This window comes from Meleagris gallopavo, chromosome 1 (genome assembly GCF_905368555.1).
Source record: "Meleagris gallopavo chromosome 1, MGAL_WU_HG_1.1, whole genome shotgun sequence".
Lineage (NCBI taxonomy): Eukaryota > Metazoa > Chordata > Aves > Galliformes > Phasianidae > Meleagris > Meleagris gallopavo.
Genome location: NC_139404.1, coordinates 75837965 through 75861274, shown reverse-complemented (window position 1 = coordinate 75861274; position 23310 = coordinate 75837965). Strand labels below are relative to the sequence as shown.

The window sequence follows — 23310 nt, the reverse complement described above, 5'->3', positions numbered from 1 at the left end:
ACCCCTGACAGCTCTTTCAGAGTGTTGGCCTTCTTGGCCTCCTGGGCACACTGCTAGCTCATGTTCAACTAACATCCCCAGATCCTTTTCTTTCATGCAGCTTTCCAGCCACTCTGCTCCAAGCCTGTAGCATTACCTGGGGTTGTTGTGAGCAAAGTGCAGGACCTGACACTTGGTCTTGTTAAAGCTCATACAATTAGCCTCAGCCCACTGATCCAGCCTGTCCAGATCCCTCTATAGGACCTTCTTACCCTCAGGCAGATTGGTATATCCTCCCAACTTGGTGAAACCTGCAAACTTACTGAGGGTACACTCAATCCCCTTATCCCAACCAACAATAAAAACATTAAACATGTGAGTTAACCCCTTTTCTGTGCTCATCTACATCTGTCCACACAATGAGGTCTGAAGAGCATTTGTGCTCAGCCATCCCCTCAAAACCAAGCAGCTGCAATGGAGCTTTTCATTTCTCTGCTTGACCTTCCAGCTTTGCTTTGGTCCCTGCTCCTGCTTTCTGGAGCCGGCGCAGCAGGGTATCAGGCATGTTGGGATCTGCAGCACCGGGGTGTAGCCTCCGACACACATCCCGGAAATCTGGTCCTACCTGCTGTCAGCTGGGCAGCAGTGGGGAATGACGGGGTACCTTCTCTCCCCTGTAAGCCAAGCCCTCGAGGGGCATTTGGGACCAGAAGCAGGTTGTTCATGCTGTGTGAAAGCTGCTGAGGTGAGTGATCCCTGTGGGGTGAGGGATGCTGTGGGACAGTGCAGGCCCACAGTCTGAGGCCTCCTCTGACTCAAATGGTAACGCCTGGGCTGCCAGGCTCAGGCGTGTGTGTGCAAGCAGTGAGGGGCACAAGGCCCTGAAGACAGCAGTAGGGACTTTTTGCAAAGGGGAAACTCCCACCCCCAGTTGTCTTCAAGCCTTTCACGGTACCAAGCCTTGGAGGGGAACTTTGCAAAGACGCAAACAGCCATGAGAACAAAATCCCAGCAACGAGGAAGTGAGAAAGGGGTCTGTTTGAAAGAGAGAGACACTAAAACAGGTGAGATCAGCATTTTGAATGCCACTGTACCCTCTGAGGGTTTAGAAGCAGCAGAAAGATATATATTCCTCATTGCACTGCTCCCTGCATGAGGCAGAACAAGGGGCACAGGGTGTGAGAAAGTCAAACACAGGCTGTGACAGCCCACAAGCGGATGAGCTGGGAGCCCATGGGCACGGCTTCTTTTCTTGGGACAGCAGGTAACAGCTGTCCTGGGGAAGGACATGGTGGGTGGGGAGTGTCCTGTGACTTCCATTCTTTTCCAGTGTGCTAAAACTTGCAAAGCAAAAGCAGGTCACGAGGAAGCAGCTGTGCTGGGCAGTACTGAGTCCCTGGTGTCCTGCTATTCCAGCCTTCACGCTCTGCTAGCACTGAACCGTGCCTCCTGCACCTTCTAAGGTCGGGGACGCTCACAGTCTTTGCCTTCTGCAGTCACTGACACGCCTGCAGAGCTGAGTTATTTCAGGTCCCCGCTACTCACAGCTTGTGTCCCTGCACAAGTTCTCACTTCCCATATTTCACTTCTAACTTCTGTCTGGCAATATTGTAGAGAAGGGGATGTTTTACTTTTTCCCTGTCAGCTGTGGGGGTTGCCGTGTTAGCATAGTGGCAAAGAAGAACAAATATCTGGCATTCTGACCAAGCCTCCTCAGCTGCGAGTGCACCTGGGTGTTGTTCTTTCACAATTGCATTTGCTGTCATAGGATCACGCTTCAAAGTTCATGTTTTGTGGCCAGAATGAAGTGTGTCAGGAAGTGAGAGAGGAGGAGAAATGAGCTGCAGCTTGCAGACATAGAGCCAGCTGTGGTGCAGTGGTGACAGTCATGATTTGGATAAACAAGTGCCCTAAGAGCCTGCCCGCTCCTACTGTGATTCAAGCTGCCGTCCTGGTGCCCAAATGAACCAAAAAGCTTTGCTGTGGCAGAAACGATCAGACACCAAGCCCATACACTCTCGGCTTTTCTCCTACAGAGAGGTAAGCGGGACAGAGGCAGCTTGCTACTGGCTGTCACAGGTCTGGGGGCATGGACACAGATGACCATAGGACATCAGGGAACCTTCTACACCTCTGCAGTCACAGGGTGAATCGAGAGGCAAATCCCAAAGTTTACTGAAATGTAATGCTAAGAGTGTGGGGAGACTGCAGAGTTTGCTTGCCATATTGCCTGCATTGGAAGTCCTCTTCCACAGGCCCTTAGGAGGTGAGGATGGGTGATATCCTTCTGGGGAGCTGCAGTGCCAGCATGACCCAATCTCATGGGTTGTATACATAGCTTTGAGCCCAGTCTTGAATCCTAGCCTCCACGATTCTAATCACATTATAGTCTAATTTCATATTTAGAGGAAAAAAAAGGTGAAAATTAAGGCTCACATATCACCCAGGGCAAGTACAAATAATTCATAAATATTCATAACCATTTACAAAAAATCTACTTCACTTTCTAATTTCTATGTGGGTTATTTTTTGAAGTATAGCGCATTCCTTGTTATTTATCTACTAAACCAGTTGTGCGATTTGTGTTCTCATCTGTACCAGTCTACTCTTTTGGCACTCAATGCTGTGTTCTCTGCCTGCATCCACAGGCAGCTTCAGAGTGTACCAGGGATTGCATGACAAATCACGCCCAGAAACGTTGACTCTATGGCATACCTGGCTTTTCTAGATCTCTTTTTTCATCTCACCTCTCTGCCCCACACGTAACTCTATTCTGCTCTCATGACTATGAAGTACTGCATTGAGGTTGGGACCCTCAGGAAAAGAAAGACACAGAGCTTTTGGAGCAGGTCCAGGAGAGGACCACAAAGATGTCAAAGGGCTGAACCACCTCTCTTGTGAAGAAAGGGAAGTTTACTAGGGAAGCTCATAGCCCACAGCTTGGGCAGGTACAGAAAGGGTAAAGAACTGATTGGATGACTGGGCCCAGAGAATGGTGGTGAATGGAATTAAATCCAGCTGGTGACTGGTCATGAGTAGTGTTCCTCGGGTGTTGGTATTGGGACCCAACCTGTTTAATATCTTTATTGATGATCTGGATGAGGGGATTGAGTGTACCTTCAGTAAGTCTGCAGAAGATATGAAATTGAGAGGACATGCCAATCTGCCTGAGGGTAGGAAGGCACTACAGAGGGACAAGCTGGATCACTGGCCATTTGTATGAGCTTTAACAAGACTAGGTACCAAGTCCTGCACTTTGGCCACAACAACCCCAGGTAATGCTACAGACTTGGGGCAGAGTGTCTGGAAGACCAGTGTAAAGGAATAGGACTTGAGGGTGTTAGTTGACAGCCTGCTGAACACGAGCCAGCAGTGTGCCCAGGAGGTCAAGAAGGCCAACAGCATCCTCACCGGTATCAGAAATAGTGCAGCCAGCAGAAGAAGGGAGGTGATTGTTCACCTGTACTGAGCTCTGGTGAGGCTGCACCTTGAGGACTGTGTTCAGTTTTGAGCCCCTCAATACAGAAAAAACCATTGAGGCCCTGGAGAGTGTCCAGAGAAGGGCAGTGAAGCTGGTGAGGGGTCTGGAGCACAAGTCTTAATGGGGAGCAGCTGAGGGAACTGGATTGTTCAAGACTGGAGGAGGCTCAGAGGTGACTGGAGGAAGCTCTCTACAACTTCATGAAAGGACATTGTGGTGAGGTGGAGATCAGCCTCTTCTCCTATATAATGATGGATAGAACTAGAGGGAACGGCCTCAAGTTGTGGCAGGGAAGGTTCAGCTTGGATATTAGGACATTTCTTCTCTGAAAGAGTTGTCAGGTTTTGGAACAGGCTGCCCAGGGAGGTGGTTGAGTTGCCTGTCCCTGGATGTTTTCAACAAGCACATAGATGTCGCAGTAAACAACGTGGTTTAGTGGGCAATACTGGTGGTAGGTAGGTGGTTGGAATAGGTGATCTTAGTGGTCTTTTTCAACCTCAATGATTCTATGATTCTATGGTAAGTTGGGCTTGTTCAGCTTGGAGAAGAGAAGGTCTGGGGAAACCTCATTGCAGTCTTAACACATATAAAGGGGGGATTATAAGAAAGACATCCCATCACTTAAAATGTCTAAGGCCAAGTTGGAAGGGCCTTTGAGCAATGTGATCTAGTGAAAGTTGTTTCTGCTACCAAGGAGCTTGAATTAGATGATTATTAAAACCCCCTCCAACAACAAAACATTCTATGATAAACTTGTGTCCTACAATGCTGTAGTCCTTCATTATTTTTGTGCTGTTAGGCAGATAAGGCGCAGATAAGGTACTGTGAAGAGAGAAAATACCTAGGACCAGGCATCTAACCTCACCTCAGGCCATACCTGCCTGTTCCAGCCTCCATAAGGAAGTATAGCTAGAGTTTCCCACCCTGCACAAGGAATACTCAAAAGTCACAAACTCAAAGTTTTGTGGACTGGCAGCTTTTTTGCTGCCTTCGACAAGAGGTGCCTGCTTTGGGACTGATTTGTGGCTCATCTTCTGCTGGTGCCCTGATATCACAGAGCAGCCTGGACCAAGGCCATTGGGAGCACCTCACACCAGCCAGTGTCCTGAGCAGTTCCTGAGCACTTGCAGGAGGCACATGGCTCCTGACTGTGGTCCCTGTAGAGTGGTCACAGGAAGGTGTATATGGGAGTGGGGTTATGACACGCTCCCAGCCTTGTTTACCAACTCTTCATCATCATGTTCTCCTCCCCGTTCACACAGCGTTGTTCTTATCTCACACCTCTATCAGCAGCTCTTCCTCCTTCACCACTGTTTTTCCTGCCTTCTAGTTTCTTCAGCTTCTCCTCCCTTGCAGAAGTTTCTTAGTGCGTGTGCATGCTTGCTTGCATGTCCATATCATTTCCCTGCCCCCTACCAGAGCAAGAACATGAGCAACAAATTCAATTTCTGCCTGTAAGCATGATAGGAAGAGTTGTCTGAAGTTTGAATCACTCTTTTCTGTCTCTACTGGCTGAAAGGCTGAGGGCAGCCATCAGGGTCCGTACCAATTTGCACTGTGAGGTAAGAAGATGCTTCCTTCATCTCACTGGCTACCTAAGGTCAGCTACCAAATAGGAAGTTCCTTCAGGATTTTGAACATCTCATCATATGGATGATTTTGGTAGCAGAACACCGAAGTGAAAGTATCTCTTTGGTTCTTTTCCTCTATTGCTTGTTTGTGTTGTGGTACCATTGCCTCCATGCACAGCTGATGACTTGAGACTACTCAACAACTTTTATGTAGAGCAATAAGTACTTGAGGCTCTTTTAGAGATATCCACAGTGAATGTGGCTTGTGAAACATTAACCAACAATTGAACCAGCTCCATTGCTTCTGCCTCCCTACCACCAGCCTGCTGTATCAGGAGATTTCCTCTTCAGTGACGAGCAGTCAAAACAGTATCTCTAGAGCTCTGGAGAGGAACATTCTGCTCCCACAGCTTCCTCTTTTCCAAAGAGGAATTGCATCTTGTGTTGGGGCTTTGACACTGATTACAGTATCTGTTACGTCAAATTTGAGACTATCACCTTATCTTTAATAACATCAGCATTAGTCTCTAGTAAAGCTCAGTTCATGGATACTTGCTGCTGTGCTTCCATCCACCCACAAGAAAGAAATTCAAGCACTTAAATAATTTTTTTTTTTTTTTTTTTTTTTAAGTAAAAGAAATCTGTTTCTCAGGCTACCAGTTCAGAACTCTGCTATCTGGTGTCTCAAAGGCTTACAAGCTAATACATAAAGAATACTAGCAGATACAATTTGAGATAAGGCTTTGGGGGCATTTTAGACCAGGGAGTCTGATATCTGTGCTGAACAAAATTAGTAGAAGTTGTAAAAAAGGGGGAAAAAAATTGGCATGCAGTTATCTCTAATTATGGGGAAGAGTCAATATGGCTTTTGAAAGGGGATGCTGTGCCTCATGGTACTACTGGAGTAGTTTGAGATGGCAAGCACGGGGATGGTGGAAATCCAAAAGGATTTCAAAAAGGCTCTCATGAATGTTGCTTGAGGAAATTTAGAGAAAAGTTCCTAGGTAGATGAAATTTGCTAAAATACAGAATGGAAAATGAGGGTAGATGATCAGTTTTTTTGCAGTGGAGTTATAAGACACCTGTGCTGGGGCTTGGGTTGTTTAATTTATTCATGAGGGATGAATAATGAAATAACAAATCTGTTAAAGGCATAAAATTATACAGTTAGAAAAGATGAGAGTGGCTGAGAAGAACTGCAGAGATTAGAAAAAGAGTGAATGACTGGCCTAAAAATAACAGCTGAAATTTCAAGTAGCTGAGTGATGCAAAAAAGCGATCTAAACTGACCATTATTTCTTGTGTATGAGGTCTGCTCTTACCCAGCTCAGTTCATGCACATCTCAAACTCTATGTGTGCACAGTTTGAGCCTCTCACCACAAGGCTTATAAAGTCTGTAACAGAGATTCCGAGAACTTGTCTGAGAGAATCAACTAAGAAGACCACGACCCTTTAATCTCAAGAAAAAGTCACTGAAAGGAAGTATGGTGGTTTACAAAATTATCCGTGATAAAGTGAAAGTGAATAAGGGTTTTTTTTTTCACTTCCTCTTCCAGTATTTAAACTAGGAACAGAATCTAGATGGTAATTCAAAATTGGTACAAGGATGTGTTTTTTTACATGATAGGTAATTAAGCTGTGAAAATCCTTCGTGCTCTTGTCACTAGATGTTGATTATAAATTCTATATGGCTCAAAAAAAAAAAAACAACTGGAGTAAATAACAAATGTGAGCTATTAAATATCAGCATTTCACTTCTGGCTCAGGAGATCACTGGGCTATAGTTTGTTGAAAACAAGAAGAAAAGTTAAGGAGTGATTGCACTGTTCTTACGTTATTTCTTCATCATCCATTATATTAGATAGAATACTCATAGACAGACCACTGATCTCACATACTATAGACTATACTTATATACTGCATTGTTTAGAGGTGTTTCTTGAATAACAACTGACAAAAATGGTTTGTCTATGCAGACAAGTTGCCTTCACTTGGCTGGCTGATCTGGGCACAGGTATTGAAGCAGGATATGTTTTTTCAAGGAGTCTTAGTCTCACTCAGTTTGTCTCAGTTGAGACAAAGACACTCTTCAATCTAGTCAGTCTGCAGTCATTACAGAGTTTTCACTCTAGCAAAAGCTGGCGTGTCTCCCGTGACTTTGTGTTTTTGAAGCATCTAATAATTTTACTGAAAACCAACAATTCTAGCATATTTGCCTTTTCTTGTTGGATCATTTTATACTCTAAACTTAAGCAAGTTTACAACACAATATTGTCAATCATTTTTTAAAGAAAGTTGAAAGCCACTCAAATGTATCTTGACAATCCAGAAGTTCCTCTAAGAAAGCTGGCTTGGTGGTGGATCTGTGCAATGAACAAAAGGATGTCAGGCAAATTGATAACTCTCTGCTTACTATCCCTGCTCACTCATGTCAGTGTTTCAACTGTCTAACATATAGACACCAAAATGAGTCTAGTGATTCAGTTTCCACCTGCACGTGCTACTTCTGTTTTTAATAAATCCTCCCTCTAGACTTGTGCATCATCCCACAATGCGATTCAGAATATCTGACATGACTGTCAAGCTCCTGAGTAGCTTCTTCGCACGGTAATACCCAACTTATTCAAAATTTTCCTCTACATAGAACAAAGTCTACTTTTTGTTTTGAGATAAATTACTCTTTACATAGGCTCTTGTAGATACTGCTGTTACCACACAAGAGACCACACCAAAGGAGCTGCAGAGATCTTTAAGAATCATTGCCAATGTTGTGTTATTCTGTCTTAGCAGTCCTGAGGAAGGAACTGAGATAACTGTCCTGGTCCCATTTACACTCACATTCCTAGAAAATATGAGTCAGATTTCTAGATTTCTCTGGCCCTCTGCATCTATTTATCACAGTTCATTCATTTCAGTCAAGTTTCAACCTGGCATTCAGGTTTACGTGAGATATTTCGCCTAAGAGAACTAGGGTGGAGTCAAGTCTAACAGCAGTGTCATTCGTTTTATCTATAATCAATGTACAAAGTCCAGTTTTTCTGATACAAAATTACTATGAAGTTTTTATTATCTTCTAAGTTCCAGCCAGCCCTCACTTTTTCCCTTCAAAGTATTTCCTCTCCTCCCTTCCCTTCCCTTCCCTTCCCTTCCCTTCCCTTCCCTTCCCTTCCTTCCCTTCCCTTCCCTTCCCTTCCCTTCCCTTCCCTTCCCTTCCCTTCCCTTCCCTTCCCTTCCCTTTCATCTACTTTCCCTGCGTTCCTTTGTTTTGTCCCTTATTTGCATGCATGTGCTCACAGCACTAACTAAAACAATGTGCATTTTCAGACACATGTGCAACAGTATCTGTTGTCTGTTTTCTATATTCTTCTGCTATTTGATCACTCACTTTTCTACTCTGTATTTTTCTTAGTCTGTTTCTTTATGAGTTGTTGCAATAGAAGACAGTATGGTGGAATTTTGATCTTAAAAGAGATTTCCCCTTTCAACTTAACTTTTCTTTCTGCAGATGAAGAGAACAACCTGTCCATAGCTTCCTTGAGGAATGACTTCTCTCAGTGCCTTTCTTTGGGCCTCCTTAGCTCTCCAGCTGCCTCAGCCATCACACTGATTTCCTCTCCTTATCCCTGTTGGGTATGTCATCTGCCAATGTGTCTCAGCCATGCAAGGATTACAGCTTCTACCACAAACTCCTCCTGCCTGGCTACATTCTGATATTCATCACAGGCTTGACGCTGAATGTGATGGCCCTGTGGATATTTGTTCGCTACCTGCGCCTGAAATCAGTGGTGATGATCTACATGTTCAATCTGGCTGTGAGTGACCTCACCTTCACACTCCCCCTACCACTGCGACTCTACTACTACTTCAACCATGAGTGGCCCTTTGGCAACACCCTGTGCCAGGTCTCTGGCTCTGTCTTTCAGATCAACATGTATGGTAGCTGCATCTTCCTCATGTGCATCAACCTGGATCGCTATATTGCCATTGTGCACCCACTCCGCTGGCGGCACCTGCGGCGTCCCAAGGTGGCCAGGCTCCTTTGCCTGGTGGTCTGGGTCGTGATCCTCATGGGCTCCATCCCCACAGCCATAGTTCACAAGCAAAACCACTGTGAGTCACAGAACCAGACTACTTATCTGTGCTTTGAAAGCTTTAGTGATGACATGTGGCAGAAAAACCTCTTCCCTCTGGTTGTTCTGGCTGAAATCCTGGGTTTTCTCCTGCCTCTGAGCTCTGTGACATACTGCTCCATTCAGATCTTTCGGGAGCTCTGTCAGGCCAGACAGCCAAAGACACTGCGGCAGCAGAAGACAGTTCGTCTCCTCTTGGTCAATCTGGTCATCTTCGTCATATTCTTTGTGCCCTATAACACTACCCTGGCTGTATATGGTTTGATAAAGGCCAGGGTGATTGATGTCGAGAAGCAAATGCAGGTCTCTGTGCGTGAGGTGCTAATTGTGACAATGATGTTGGCCAGTATGAACTGCACACTGGACCCTCTGATCTACTATTTCAGTACTGAAGGTTTCCGTAACACCTTTAAGAAACTGCGGCGGGGACAAACCTGGCACTCGGATATAGGGATGATTAGGAATCAGGTTGTGGAACAAAAGTCAACCCGAAACCATGCTTCCTCAACAGCAAAACAGTTACCATCTGAAAACTTTCACTGTCCTGGTGAATCTGTGCCAGCACTTCCTACTACAGTATTTTTGAATGGCCCTATTGAGGACTCAGAAATTTAACCACAGAAAGCTTCTAGCATTGCTGAGTTTCAGAGTGGCCCATTCAATAATTACATCAAGACTGTGGAAAAAAGCTCAGGGTTACTTAGTGAACTGAGAGGGCATGGCAGGCTATATGTGGGTGAATGTGGTGATACAAAGCTGAAGAATGAAAATTTGTTTTCAATAAACACAGATACATTGATGACATGGTCCCAACTTTACTCTTTTGGTACAGGAAACATAACAGGGAACAAGTGCTTGAAACAAGCATACTGTGTCTAGGTCTGTTTAGCATAGGTTCCTAAGCAAGTTGATCTTGCCTGGATCTTTGATCCTCCTTTCTGCACTTCAACATAAAAAAGTTTGGGGAACAATCAGAACACAGGTATGATACCCTTTGCTAACAGAATGAAGTTAGTAGTAAATTTGAAAGAAACTCATGGGGTTTTGTTACTCCTGTTGTTTTTTAACTTGATGCCTCAATTTCAGTCACAAGTCCAGTTTAGGGCACCTAAATAAGTGTCAAATGTTCCAAAAGAATTGAAGTTTTTATTAATTCTTGTTGGGGTCAAGGAGGCTAGCTGAGTATTTAGTGCTCTTGCAGAAAGTAGATTCCTAACTGCACAGTAAGTCACAGACCTTAGCAAAGCAATCTTTAGTAGGTTCATCAAATGAGATTGTGTAGCTGTATGCACACATGCAGCACAGTGACTACACATTTACCTCAAGCAAAAGAGCTTGGGGAACACTAGCACACTTGAGAATACAGTTAGCATACACAATGGCCCCAGAAAAAGGAAAATGCCAGTACTGCTGATATATCCAAAGAACACACTGACATTAGTGCTTTGCACTTTCTTGTCAATTGACTCCAAAGTGATTAATTTCAGGTCTGGGTGATTTTCAGTGTCAAAGAGAAATGATGTCACAGACTGTGACTGCAATGAAATATATTTGCTTGTACTCTTCGTACAAGCTTCTCAGCCCACACTGTATGCTAAAGCCATATAAATCTGCCTAGAAGAGAGAGACCCAGTTGTACGCCAGTCTTGACAGAACCCCGCACTACTCTCTCCTGCTTGTGACCAGGGGCTGCCTTCCACCAGCACTGTAGCTGAGCCTCTGGCTTCCAACAGAGCCCAGGTCATCCCAGAGCTGGTTCATTGCAGTATATACGAAGATGGGATTTTGTTGTTGTTGTTTTAAAGAGTTAAAGGAATGATTAGGGAAGCTGGTGAGAAATGTTGTTCAGAGTTAAGCCCATATTCTTACACTACCTTCTGAATTAGCAATATGAACCACGTTTCAAATCTCTGCCTTGTGACTCCTGAGGGAAAAAAGGATATTGATATGCATCATGACTTTGTGCTAAAGTACACTTTAGGAGGCACAGAGATTTAAGCCCACTTTGCCAGTCTCCCTTGAAGATCTACCTACCCTGCTACAACTGATCCTGTAGCAGCAGATGTAGATGTTGACCCTCTCCAAGGGTCCAAGCTACAGACTGACCTGGGAGTAACATAAGCTGGGAAAGTTGGCTGCACATCCCTTCTCAGCATATGCATCAACAACTGACTCTGAAATATACCTGTAGGTGAATGACATTTAATGGGATCTGAGAGATGCAGTGAGAATGGTGGAGGAGGCCTAGGGGATACTTTTGGTTTGAAAATCAAGGGTTTGTCATGAGAATATGAGCCACATGCCACAGTGCAGCTAGAGAGGATCCTCTCATTCTGGCAGACCTAATCTGATTCATTTGTGCTGGAGCAGTATACGTCCCCCTTCCTCTCGCCCACCCAGCAGGAGATGGAGTAGTGAAGGCTGCCAAGAGCCAAGCACAGGAAAAGGCTGAGGCCTCGTCCACTGCACCTGAGCAAGGCGATCAGGGTGGGTACGGTGACAGCAGCCAGGCTCAGCAGAGGGAACAGATTGCAGATCTTCCCTGGTGACAAGGCAGGTCCAAGGTCATCCCAAGAAGTCAGTGAGTCAGCACTGGAACCAGGCCTGGAGCAGTCACCAGGGTCAGCCTCAGGCCAGTGAGTGCAAGGCAAGCCCGCAGTGATAAGGCCATTCTTGTGCAGCACCTTCAGGCATCCTTCTGCAGCTGACATCCTCACAGAGGCACCGTGCTCCCCAGAGCTGGGCTGAACAGAGATTGCTCAGAGCCTGCAAGTTTGCCACATATGAATAAACTATCAGGAGACAATGCTCTGAAGGAGGCTGCTCACCTGCCAAAGCTAAAGCATGGTCCCAGACACAGAAAGAACATGGGAAAGCATCATCTCTTGTAGCTTCATTCTGAAAATAGCTGAACTATTTTTACCTGGAACATTTTATAAATATGCCACCTCCAGCAGAGGAAATTTTAGCTCAAATATTTTGACAAAATTATAAATAACTGAAAAGCCAGTCTCTTAATGGGTCTTATAAAATAATTAAGCAATAAAGGTGGCTGGCCATGCCACATGCAATGGGTAAGTTTCTGAGTTTGAATATCCAAGAACTTTCCGTAACTGACATAGGTAGGCAATGCTGTGCCTGGTCCCAGTGGAGGCTGCATTTACATTTCAAACCATTTTCAGCACACATTAGTTTTGTTTCATTTTTGAGAATTCCAGTCCAGTTTGATTGCTTTGGATTTCTGAAGGGGATTATGGCTATTTTTCATGTTTGCAAGAGAGAATGAGTGCTAGATAAGTTGTCTGCTTCTGCATTGGTACCTTAGTTGGACTGAAGTTTCTATTCCATCATGTGGTGATAAGGAAGAGAACATGCATGCACTGTCCCAGTGAAATGAGTCACTAGTCCTATTTGCTTTATAGCTTCTACTTCATGAGTATAAAACAAATAAATTTGAAAGACCTTGGGCACGATGGTGCCCAACTCACTTATTTAAAAATAGCTTCTGACACAATGCTGATCGCTACAACATGGAACAACTTGAAAGCATGTGTTTAAAACAGCAGAAACAAGGAAAACACACAATGCAAGTGTATTCAAGACAGAAATGTTAAATGGGAACCTAATTTCACCAGAGCTCTTTCAACCTGTACAAATGCCTCCCTACGTCCTACTGCAATAATTGTTGAATAAGTATTCTTGGCAAGTATGCTACAGGGAAAAAGATGCCATTCATTGCTCCCCTGCACTTTGTGTCATTTGCAGATGTGCACATAAAACAAATATCTTCTTATCAAGTGAGACTAGACAAGTGAAAGGTCAGAGCGATGGCAGATGAGAAGAGAATGCTTATTTTTTATGGATTAGAGAGATTACCTGCAAAAGTGCTTAAGTATGTTTGAATTTCAAGTCTTTGCCTTCCAGCACAGATATGCCAGTCACTTTAGGAAGTGCTTTCTTCTTTAGACAATTTAGAAACACATTGTTATTAGCATTAATTGTAATCCTAAACATATTTTGTATTTTCTGCAAATCCACTGGCAATCTGTATTCAATAATTCAACTTTAAAAAAAAGTTTCAAAAATCCCAGCACAAGCCAGATTTACTCTCAAAATTGATCTTGTTACTACTGGTAACAAGACTGGCTCTTTGCAGCACATCCTGGCTGTGCATCTCCCACCACTTGGTGTCTCCCACCAACAAAATATCTATGTTGCATTACAAATGCCCTTAGCAACTTGAAAGCTTGTGTGTTTTCCTCAACACCTCCTTCTCTGGGAGTTGAAGCAGATGTCCTCCAGATGCCCTCCAGAGGTCCCTCCAACCTAACTCATGTTATGATCTCCTGTTCTTGTGTTGTAGATGATAAGCAGGAATCACAAGCACAGGGAAGTGTTAGAAAGAAGATAGAAACCTACGCCCCACCAATGAACCCTAGGAAAATCTGTTTGAAGGCTGCATAGTACATGGATAAGTGCTGCTATCTGGTGTTTCTTCAGCATCACTTGCTTGTACAGTTGCTCCTAGTTGCTCACCCTGCAGACACCTGACCACATTCCAGCTGCAGCCATGGCCCTCAATTCTGCAGCTGAGAGCAGTCACTCAAAGCTCTGTATTTAAATCTCTTATATTCTGCAGTGCTGACAGGGCCTCAACAGAGGCCAGGAAACCACTGTGCTGATGCTGCAGAACATCCTGCTGACCGAAACCGACTCAGGCTTTCTTTGCATTTCCCCACGTTTCCTTATCATCCACTGCCTCTGCTCTCACACTGCGAGAGATCTTTGAGTGCGGATCACCGTTTGTTTGGCTCACATAGCATTTTGCCCAGTGGGAGAGTGACCTCTATAGACTTCTTGACAAGGTAAGAATAAAAAGAACAGCATAACCAGAAAACTTGCTATGCTGGAATTGGTATGCTAAAGCTAAACACGACTCTCCGTGCTTTAACCTATTTAACTCTGCTAGAGACAAGGAGACAGGGAGCTAGTTACACCCCCCCTGCCCTCAAATGCTGGTCTTGAAGCACAGGCTGTCACTTTCCATGTCCGCCTCTGAAATACAAGAGAAAAGAAAGCATTCTCCTCCAGGGGGCCAAGGGTGGAGAGGAAGGTTCAAACTTTCCACCACAAAGTGAGGATGAAAGATTTTTTCTGACACTGGAGGTTTAAAAAAAAAAGAGAGAGAGAGAGAAGATAAAAATGCAAAGCAAAGAAGTAAAAGCATCAGTGAGCTACAAAGCTACAAAGCAGTCTGTCACTGCATCAGGGATGGACACAGATGACAGGACAAAGCCCCGGGAACAGCGTGACACCAGAACAGCCTGTCCCAGCATCAGGCTGACATCTGCAGGGTCCCAGCCTCCTCTTTGCCCTCTCAGGAGTCTGGGAGTGCTGCGTGAGTAAAACATGCTGAAACCAGCACAGCCAAGGCTCTTTGACAAGGGGGCAGGACTTGCAACAAAATTAATGATCGGTGATAACAAACTTAATCTTGGCCAACAGTGTCCTTTGTTTTCAGGGCTGCCACCCACCAGCTCAGGCTGCCCAGGGCCCCGTCCAACACGGCCTTGAATACATCCAGAGATGGGGCACCCACAACTTTTTCGGGCAGTCTGTGTGCCTCATCGCTCTCTGAGGAAAGGTTTCGTGTTTGGGTAGGGTGTCTCCTTTTCTTCCAAATCCAACCCGCATCCATACGGCCGCCTCCACTCCATACGGCGCGGCTCCGGGCAGCCCGAGGGCCGCAGGGCCGTGCCGGGCCCAGCTTCGGTACGCTGCGCTGCGCGCGTTCTCTCCGCGGCCAACAGCGACCCCTGGCGGTGGCGGCACACGGCGCTCGAGGCTGCGGAGCGAGGCTAGGTTCCCCGGGGCCGGGCCGCAGGCAGCGGCGCTTGTCGTATCTTGCGGTACGGCGTTGTGTTCGCGTCCTCCTCCTCGTGAGCCCTCCTCGAAGACAAGCCAATAAAAATGGTAATAACGGGGAAGAAGCTGTGAAAGGAAGGAAGGAAAGCTGTGAGCGCCTCTATCCCAGGATTGGAAGGGGAGAAGAGGAGGTCCTTTTGTTGTTGGCACCCCAGTAAAAGAGGAAGAACACAAAAACAACGTCTTTGCAAAGTAATCTCGTCCATCACATAGACCGTGCACGTCTTCCATGGGGGCTTTACCAATCCCAAACCCAGCAGTGCTGGATTCACACCTATAGGGAGTGCTGTTCTCAAGGGAAACGCGCACCAAGGTGTCCAAGCACTGGTTTGGGTCAGGAAAACCACAGTTAAGGTTTTCTCCCATGGGCTCCTTAGGCAGAGGTGTCATGGTTGTCCTTAGTTACACAGTGACAGATTGTTCTCTTCACCATGTCCCTCCTTTGTTCCCCCCGGCAGGAAGAACACTGCTTGCAGAAAGGAAAAACAACAAAGAATTAGCTGTTTGCTTCTTTTCTTTTTTCACACACAGTGTCCAAATCTATTGGCTCTTTTATTGCACATATCCAAGCTTCACTCTGCAAATAGAGCTACTGATCTCCCCATGCTTTTCTGTAGTGTTTATTATGACTGCAGCCTTCACACATTTGAACTCAGACAGTCCACCAGAGGCCTGTAAGCTGATGTGTTATTATTACTGTTTTATAAGCAGGAAGCTTGGTAGCTAAAATGTATGTTCTGAAATACCTCAGATGCCCCTTTTCAGAGTGATATGCAGCACATATACATCTGTACAGCTCCTACAGATTCCAGCCACAAATACAGGACACAAGCCATGCAGCAAACCAAATGCCAAGGCCTCAAGTGAAGAGCTGCTACCAGAAGGGTCAGGAGAGTGGTGGCTCTCAGGAATACAGCTCTGCCAACCTGCTGGTGCTGCTGTCACCTGGGGCTCCATGGCAGTGGCAGGGGCTGCTGCGGTGGTGGCAAGGAGGTCACAAACATCACGGTGGGAGGAGATGGATTCTTCAAATGTTTCTGTATCAAAGTGCAAAATCTGGGTAATGAGCAAGGGCAGTGAGGCGTCTTCATTGATGAGCATCCATTTAATATAATTAGCCTGACAAAAAAACACAGTGGACAATTTGCATGATTACAATCCTCGAGTCTCTGGTTACAGCCTGTGCAGAGGAGACAGGTGTATAAAAAAAGTTTTGGAGAAGCATGCTGCAGTGTGTGGGGCAGTGGGCATACAGCTGTGTGCAGGGCTGCTGTACAGCTGTTGAGTGCAGGGAGCTGCCCTGGCAGCTGGTTAGGTGAAGTTTGTCAGCTAGCTGAAGTTGTAATTCATGCAAAAGCGACATTTTGAAAGTAGAAGCATGAGAGGAAAAAGGCATGACAGGTGGCTCTGTCTCATCCTGCACTTTGTACCTTCTAAGGTTGGGAAAAAGCAAGCCACTGGGTAAGACACCATGGCTTACCAGACAAGGAAGAATTAGATAGATATGAAGCAACAGGAAAATTCTATGGCTACTTCATTTACAATTGGCTTTTATTGACTTCAGCTGTTTCAGAGTAACTGCCAGCAGCAATATATCCTCAATCTGATTAGTAGATCATTGCCACCAGGAGGCTGACATGGACTCTTCAAAAGGAAATGGATAGACTCCTACCTTGAGTCACTTCTGAAGCTTGGGAGAGCCCCATCATACATACATCTCTGTTTCGCTCTCTTCAAACCCACTCTTGAGCTACTTGCTTCCCTCCATATTGTCCTTGCTCTTGTCATTGTCTATATATGCAGTCTGAAAAGTACTCAGAAATTTTTTTTTTTCCAGAAACCAAAGGCGATTTTTGCCAGGAACATAATTTGGCTTCCCAGGAACACAAACATATGGCGTGAAGCTGACGGTACTCTTTTTTTTCATGTCTCACTTTGTCCTTGGGTCGAGTTCTGCAGTTCTCTATAGGGGGTAGCCTTCACCCATTTAAAATTTAAAAAAAAAAACAACAGTTTTCTTCTGGCTTGGATTTAGCATGGAGATGGTTTTAGTGGTCTTGAGAAACAACTTCCTCAGAGCTGACAGCTGGATCTCACTGAGCTTTGTGCTGCTTTTTCTGCCTGCAGGGCCAAGCAGGGTGGTGGGTGGGGACCTCAGAATTTTTGCTTGCAGCTGAGTGTTGAGCAGGGGACTTGTCCTGGTTAGTGTTCTGGATTGGCAATTTTGTCTGTGAGCATGCAGACCCTGGGAAAAAAAAAAATAGTCTGAAACAGACAGGCAAAAGCTCTGTGAGCTGCTCGAGAAGATGCTTGCACTCCTCACTAGGGGAGTGTTTTGAGATGGTAAAAGAAGTGACCCTAGCAAGAAGATAGTGTCTTCATAGTGCTCTTTCCATGCTTTGATGCTAGGCAAAATGTCCAAAATGATGTTTTGCTATGTTTCCTTGGATTCATGCCACAGCAATGGATGCTTTTGGAATTTGAAATAGGGCCTTTGCTTATGGCTGAACCTGCTCATGGCTGAATTTTGGAGCTTACAGCTTCACCATCCAGAAAAGCTCACAAGCACCTATTGCTGCTCCCTGTTCTGAACCAAACCTGCATCAAATCCACCCCATGTTCCTTCCTCAGATAACACAAGGAGTGGTTCCAAGTCTACCATTTTGAAGAGACAGCTGGCCAAGGAAGGCTAGCATCTTTCTACACCCTGTTAGAATCATAGAATTATGAAACTAAACAACATCTCACATTGGAATTAATCCAAAAGAATTCTCAGGTCCAATCCAACTCCACACAACACCACTCAAACCTCAAAGCTTATGTCTCTGAGGGTGTTGTTCAAACAGTGTTGCTCCCATGGCTTCTCCGTGAAAAGAGAGGAGAAGGGAAACGGGAAGGGGGGGAGAGGGGAGCAGAAGGGGGGAAAAGGGGGTAGTGGAGAGGAGGGGAGGGGAGAGCTCAGAAAAAGTGGGAGACTACAGAAAATGAGATTTCACTAGGGTCTACATGGAACTACTGCAGGACAGACTGGAAACACTGCTAGTAAAGTGCATTGCCCCTGCTCTGGCTGGCTGGTGGAGTTTATTTGGCTGTTGAAGATTAGTTTACAGAAGACTTGAAGACTGATTTCAACATCTGACATCGTTTCTGTGTGCAGCTTCTGGGGTTTTCTAATGCCATCTGATTCTACATCGTCTGGGTGACTGCATCTGTCAGCCAACATACCAGGTATTGTAGGGAGAGAGCATGCCAGGGAATGGCACACCTGGTAGTGCTCAGCCTCTCTCAACTTTTCCCACTTTGTCCTCCGTGGATTGCAGCATTATAGGAGGGTGGGCAAGGGAGAAGAACCAGAGCCTGTATCAGGTTTCAGGTGGACCTCCTCCAATTCTGGCACCCCAGGCACTGCCTCCCTAGCAGTTCTGGTGAACCTCCTACAGTCTGGGCAGCAGGTGAGCTGGTACAGAACTGTCACGGGAAGTCACACCACAGCCAGCTTGCAGGTGTGTAAGGATTGCAGCAATGGGCTCGTTGGAATCTGTAATACACAGTGACACAGATATTTTGTTTGTTAAATTTCTTTATCACAGATTACTACAAATTACTACTAATGAAACAAGCAGGTAGTACAAGTTACAAAAAATTACCAACAGAAAAGCAACTATACTTACAACTTACATTCATGTCTGTATATATCTATATAGCCTTTATACTTACATATGAGCTTGCAGTCAGACAGGTGTTGGTGGTAAGGGTCTGCACTGTACAGGAGATCTTGAGTGCAAAAGTCCCTGCAGGGGAAGCTCTGAGCGAGGCTCCATTTTGTGTAGAAAGCAAGTTTTTCTGTGCGTGAGGGACATAAGGGGGCACAGGACAACGCCACCTGGAACAGCTCGCAGATGCTGCCGGTTTCTGTTTTTACCTGGAACAGCCAATAGATGATGCTGTTTTTCATTTTCTCAGACTAGCTTTTACTTTCCCAGACTGTTTTTCTATTTTTCATGTGTATTTCCTACTTTCTCAGGCTGTTTTTTATCTTTCGAGACTACTTCTCCACGTTTCCAGATAAGTTTGTTGTCACCTTTTTTTTTTGTTTTGTTTTGTTTCATGGGTTAGGTTTGGTATGGCTTTTTTTTTTGGCTGGGATGGGTTTTTTTTTTGTTTGTTTGTTTGTTTTTAACTTATCTAGGGTATATCAGGATGTGTCAGTACTGGCTGCACTTCAAGAATGCCCACTGTGCTTCCCAAGGGTGTTCCTGACTCCTAGACCAGCAGTTTCCATCTTGACAGACATTCTCTTCTGTCTGTTTTCCCATTATACCCAAGTCACTTTTATGGCTGCTCCCATCAAGTGGACAGAGCATGAAGGAATTAGGAAGAGATGCAGCACAGATCACAGGAGCATATTCCCCTTTTTTACACACAAGGCACTCTTTTTGGTCTCTCTTCCCCATCTTCCTTTCTGCATCGCCACTCTACTCCCCCCCCCAAAAAGGGAGGTGTAGGATCTGATAACTAAAGACTTTAAAACAGATGATTCTTGATCTATTTGGTTCAGTTTCTCTGTGACATCACCAAGGAGCCTAGGAAGGAAGTGGATGAGAATACGGACGCAGGAAGGGATGATCTCTTGCCCATGAGATGGATCCTTAAAGATCATCTGGTTCCAGCCCTCGTCCTAAGCCCTATGCCATCATGGAGCTGCTTGACCTCATCCCTTCCTCATGCTTCACATCCCAGACTTGCCGTCCTCTCATACTGCCTACTCCAGCTTCCATTAAATTTGGTGAGTTCTGACACCAATGCATCAGATGCCCGCTCACAGAGTGTAATCAGGGTGACAGCCCGTGAAGCGGTGTGGTTGGGTACCTGACAGTTGTACCCAGTGACAGCATGGAGCTGCTGAGCTGTGGCTACTGCCCCATGGAAGCAGCATCCCTGCTTCCCAGGAGCAGAAGAGAACAGAGAGCAGTCCTAGCAGGACATGTAGTCATGGCCCTGGGGCTGGGCCTTTTCCCTTGCTCAGCCCTGCTGCATTTCTCATGCTGCAGGATGCTGGGCTCTGCATGGAACAGAAGCACAGCCCATGCGCCTGCACGCATGAACATAGAGAGAAGCTGCTGCTGCTGCAGCTGCTGCTGCTGCTGCAGGTCAGCAGTAGGCAGCCAGGAGACAGGAATGCCTGAACAGCAGCAGGCTTCGGCTAAGCAATTGTGTGCTAAGACCACAGATCTAAGCAATTAATCCAGGCGTGGAACAGAGCAAGTTCCTCCTCTGCATTGGGTGCTCACGGTAATTCACTAATAGATGTAACATTGATTAGCTGCATCACAAGCAATGGTTCAAACTGTACTGTGCAAACCCAACCCGAGTTCACTCCATTTGACATAACCCCCTTTGACAAAGACTTCTAGGCAGCCCCCCGCTGGCTGCATCCGCTGCAACACCACAGTGCTCTGCGGACACCTCCTGCCAGTGTAGATCTGCCATGAGTGGCTGTGTAAAACACAGAGCTGGGGGGCACAGCTACCAGACAAAGGGACCACGCCTCGCAGGGCCTTGCAGTATGGACAGTGGGACCCAGGGCTGGTGCTGTGCTCCTGGCAGGACTCGGCCCACCTGGATAAAGCATGGATGAGGCCACTGCAGAATGGGGTGGTGGTAGTGGCCTTCTGGTGAGGGAGCCAAAGAATCACAAATTGGTTGGGTTGGAAGGGACCTCAAAGCACATGCAGTTCCAACCCCCTGCCATGGGCATGGCTGCCACCTACCACATCAGGCTGCCCAGAGCCCCACGCAGCCTGGCCTTGAGTATTTCCAGTGATGGGGCCTCCACAGCTTCCTTGCTCTAGTGCCTCTGGAACTCACCACACTCTGAGTGAAGAGCTTCCCATTAACACCTAACCTCCTTTCTTTTAGTCTAAAGACATTCCCCCTTGTCCTGTCACTGTTGGGCCGTGTAATGTCAGTCTGCCTCCTCTTTATAAGCCCCTCCAAGTTCTAAAGGCCACAGTGAGGCTCCTGAGCCCTCACCTCTCTAGGCTGAACAATCTCAGCTCCCTCAGCCTTTCTGAAGAACAGACAGCGAGGACAGCCCAAACAGCCACTGAGGAGCTCATGGACATGACCATGAGCTGATAACAAGCACTCAACACAACAGAAGCACAGCAATGAGCCTGGAAGCTAACCCCAAAGATGGTGATAATCACATTCTGAAAAAAACTCATCCGTGTGAGCAGAGGGTAGCTCAGAAGTTATCTCTGGCAGCAGGCGCACAACAGCATGGACATGAGCAGGCAGACTGCTGCCAGCACGGCTCCCACGAGCCCACCACAGAGCCAAAATGGTGGCAGGGCATTGGGATGGGGCTCAGCGCAGGCTCCAACCGGGCCAGGTGCAAGGGAACGGCACTGCTCTGGCACTGTGCTTTTCTGTGGCTGGGCGGAGGGGGCCACGGGCTGGGTGGGTTTGTGGGGAGGGCCCCACACTCCGGGCCTGGCAAGCAGGCTCTGTGGTAGCCAGAGGCAGCCAGGGGGGCTGTAGCCAAAAGCAGCCCGGCAAGGACAGGGCTGGGCTGGCTCGGAAGGCAGCGACAGGATGAGGGAACTAGGCCGGGTCGGGCCGAGCCGAGCCGAGCGAGGTCACACTCCTACCGCGGCTATTATGGGATGGCAAGGCCCGGAGGAAGGGGGGGGAAGTGGGGGAGGGGAGGGCAGGCAGTGGGTATTATGGGATGGTGAGGCCTTCTGCGGCGGGGGAGGGAAGGGAGAGCTGCGACTATTATGGGATGGCGAGGCCTTCCGCCACCGGAGGGGGGCAGGTGGGTGGTAGTATTATTATGGGATGGCAAGCCCTTCTGCGGCGGGGGGGGGGGTGGTGGTGGTGATGGGGTAATATTATGGGATGGGGGTGCCCCACGAGGCAGCGGCAGCGGGGGGGTGGGGGTGGGAGGATGCGGCTATTATGGGATGGCAGGGCCCTTTGCAGCCAGAGCGAGTGGCGTATTATGGGGTGGCACAATTCCCAGCGCGTGTGCCCGGGCGGCTATTATGGGATGGCGCTGTACCTACTGCCTCCCTGCGAAATATTATGGGATGCAGCGGGCAGGGGGAGGGGAGTGCTATTATGGGATGCCGGCGCAGCACGGGGTGGGGAGGGGGCCGCAGCTCCGGCCGCCGTGCCTGAGGGGCCGCAGGGTACCCCCCGTTCCCGCTGGCCCCCGTCCCGTCCCACAGGGGGCCCCTCGCCCCCTCCCCGGCCCCCCAGCAGTTCACAGCCCATTACGCCGGCGGGGTATTATGGGATGGCCGCTCCCCCCGTGCGGGGGTGCGGGCGTGGGGGGGCGGTTGCCATGGAGCATTTCCCGTAGGTGGCTATTATGGGATGGACTCGCCTTTGTGGACTATTATGGGATGTGCCCGTTGCCGCAGGGTGGGGCTGCCCAGGAGGGCTGCGGGGGGCGCGAGGCGCTGCCCGGCGAGGACGGACCCCGGCCGGGAACGTGGGCACCGCCTCGGGGCAGCCCTCGGGCACCCCGCCTCCAGGGGCGCCTTGTGCCTCTTGCAGCTGGGAAGGGTGAGAAGGAGGAGGCAGCCCTTCACGGTGATGGAACGTCGTGCGAAATGAGAGAGGTGCTTAAGCCCCGATCCCGGTACATTTGTCTTGAAGCAAAGAACTCGCAGTCCGTGTGTCACAAAGCTAGGAGCCGGCAACTTTGCAAGCGAGCCGTGCTTGTGCGTGCTGCGGGGCAGGACCTACCCTGGGCAGCTTGCCTTGGGACACGACTCGTCCGTGGTCGTGGCTGTCGCTGCCTGCCACGGGACAGGAGCGGTCCTCTCCCGGCACTCCGTGGCTGTGCAGAGCTCTGGCTGCCTTTGAGCTGAACGTGGCTCGCAGCATCACTCAGAGTCGCAGCGGTTCGGTGTCGATGAGAATTACAGGGAAATGTAATGCCTCTCCCCACCATCGGGGTTTGAATCTCTCACGTCCTTTCCTCAAACCAGCCAGAGCCTACTGGCTCTGCTTGCTGGCAGTGGAGCTCGCACTGAGTCCTGTGGGTGTGCAGCCTCCAGGCTCACCTGCACAGCTCCCAGTTGCACAGAGCTGGGTTTTGACAGCATGTGCAAACTTCCATACAGGACACAAAAACGGATATCTCAGAACTGCAGTCCAGGCAGCTCTGAGCAGCAGGCCAGTGCTGCAGTCCCACTGAGACCGTCCTTG

The 23310-nt window shown here is 47.5% G+C and overlaps 1 protein-coding gene and 1 long non-coding RNA gene across 3 annotated transcripts; one reads left to right on the top strand and one right to left on the bottom strand.

Moving 5' to 3' along the window:
* The first annotated feature begins 589 nt into the window (after positions 1–589).
* LPAR5 (lysophosphatidic acid receptor 5) lies at positions 590–9961 on the top strand. 2 transcript variants are annotated; one of them, XM_085235133.1, is made up of 2 exons: positions 590–724; positions 8538–9961. In XM_085235133.1, the coding sequence occupies exon 2, from the start codon at positions 8665–8667 to the stop codon at positions 9775–9777; it is 1113 nt and encodes a 370-aa protein (XP_085091259.1). In that variant the 5' UTR covers positions 590–724; positions 8538–8664; the 3' UTR covers positions 9778–9961. The 2 variants fall into 2 exon arrangements, with proteins under 2 accessions (XP_085091259.1, XP_010716229.1); XM_010717927.4 differs by lacking the exon at positions 590–724 and adding an exon at positions 1766–2019.
* Positions 9962–9970: 9 nt separating this feature from the next.
* Positions 9971–23096, bottom strand: LOC109369011 (uncharacterized). The gene is made up of 5 exons (XR_004161456.2): positions 22846–23096; positions 18805–19009; positions 18313–18625; positions 16760–17332; positions 9971–16206 (listed from the first exon to the last, which is right to left on the bottom strand). It is a non-coding gene; the product is annotated as an uncharacterized LOC109369011 (long non-coding RNA).
* Between the last annotated feature and the right edge of the window lie 214 nt (positions 23097–23310).

Excerpts from the sequence above, each read along its gene's own strand:
- LPAR5 (XM_085235133.1), top strand. The coding sequence starts at position 8,665 with ATGTCATCTGCCAATGTGTCTCAGCCATGCAAGGATTACAGCTTCTAC.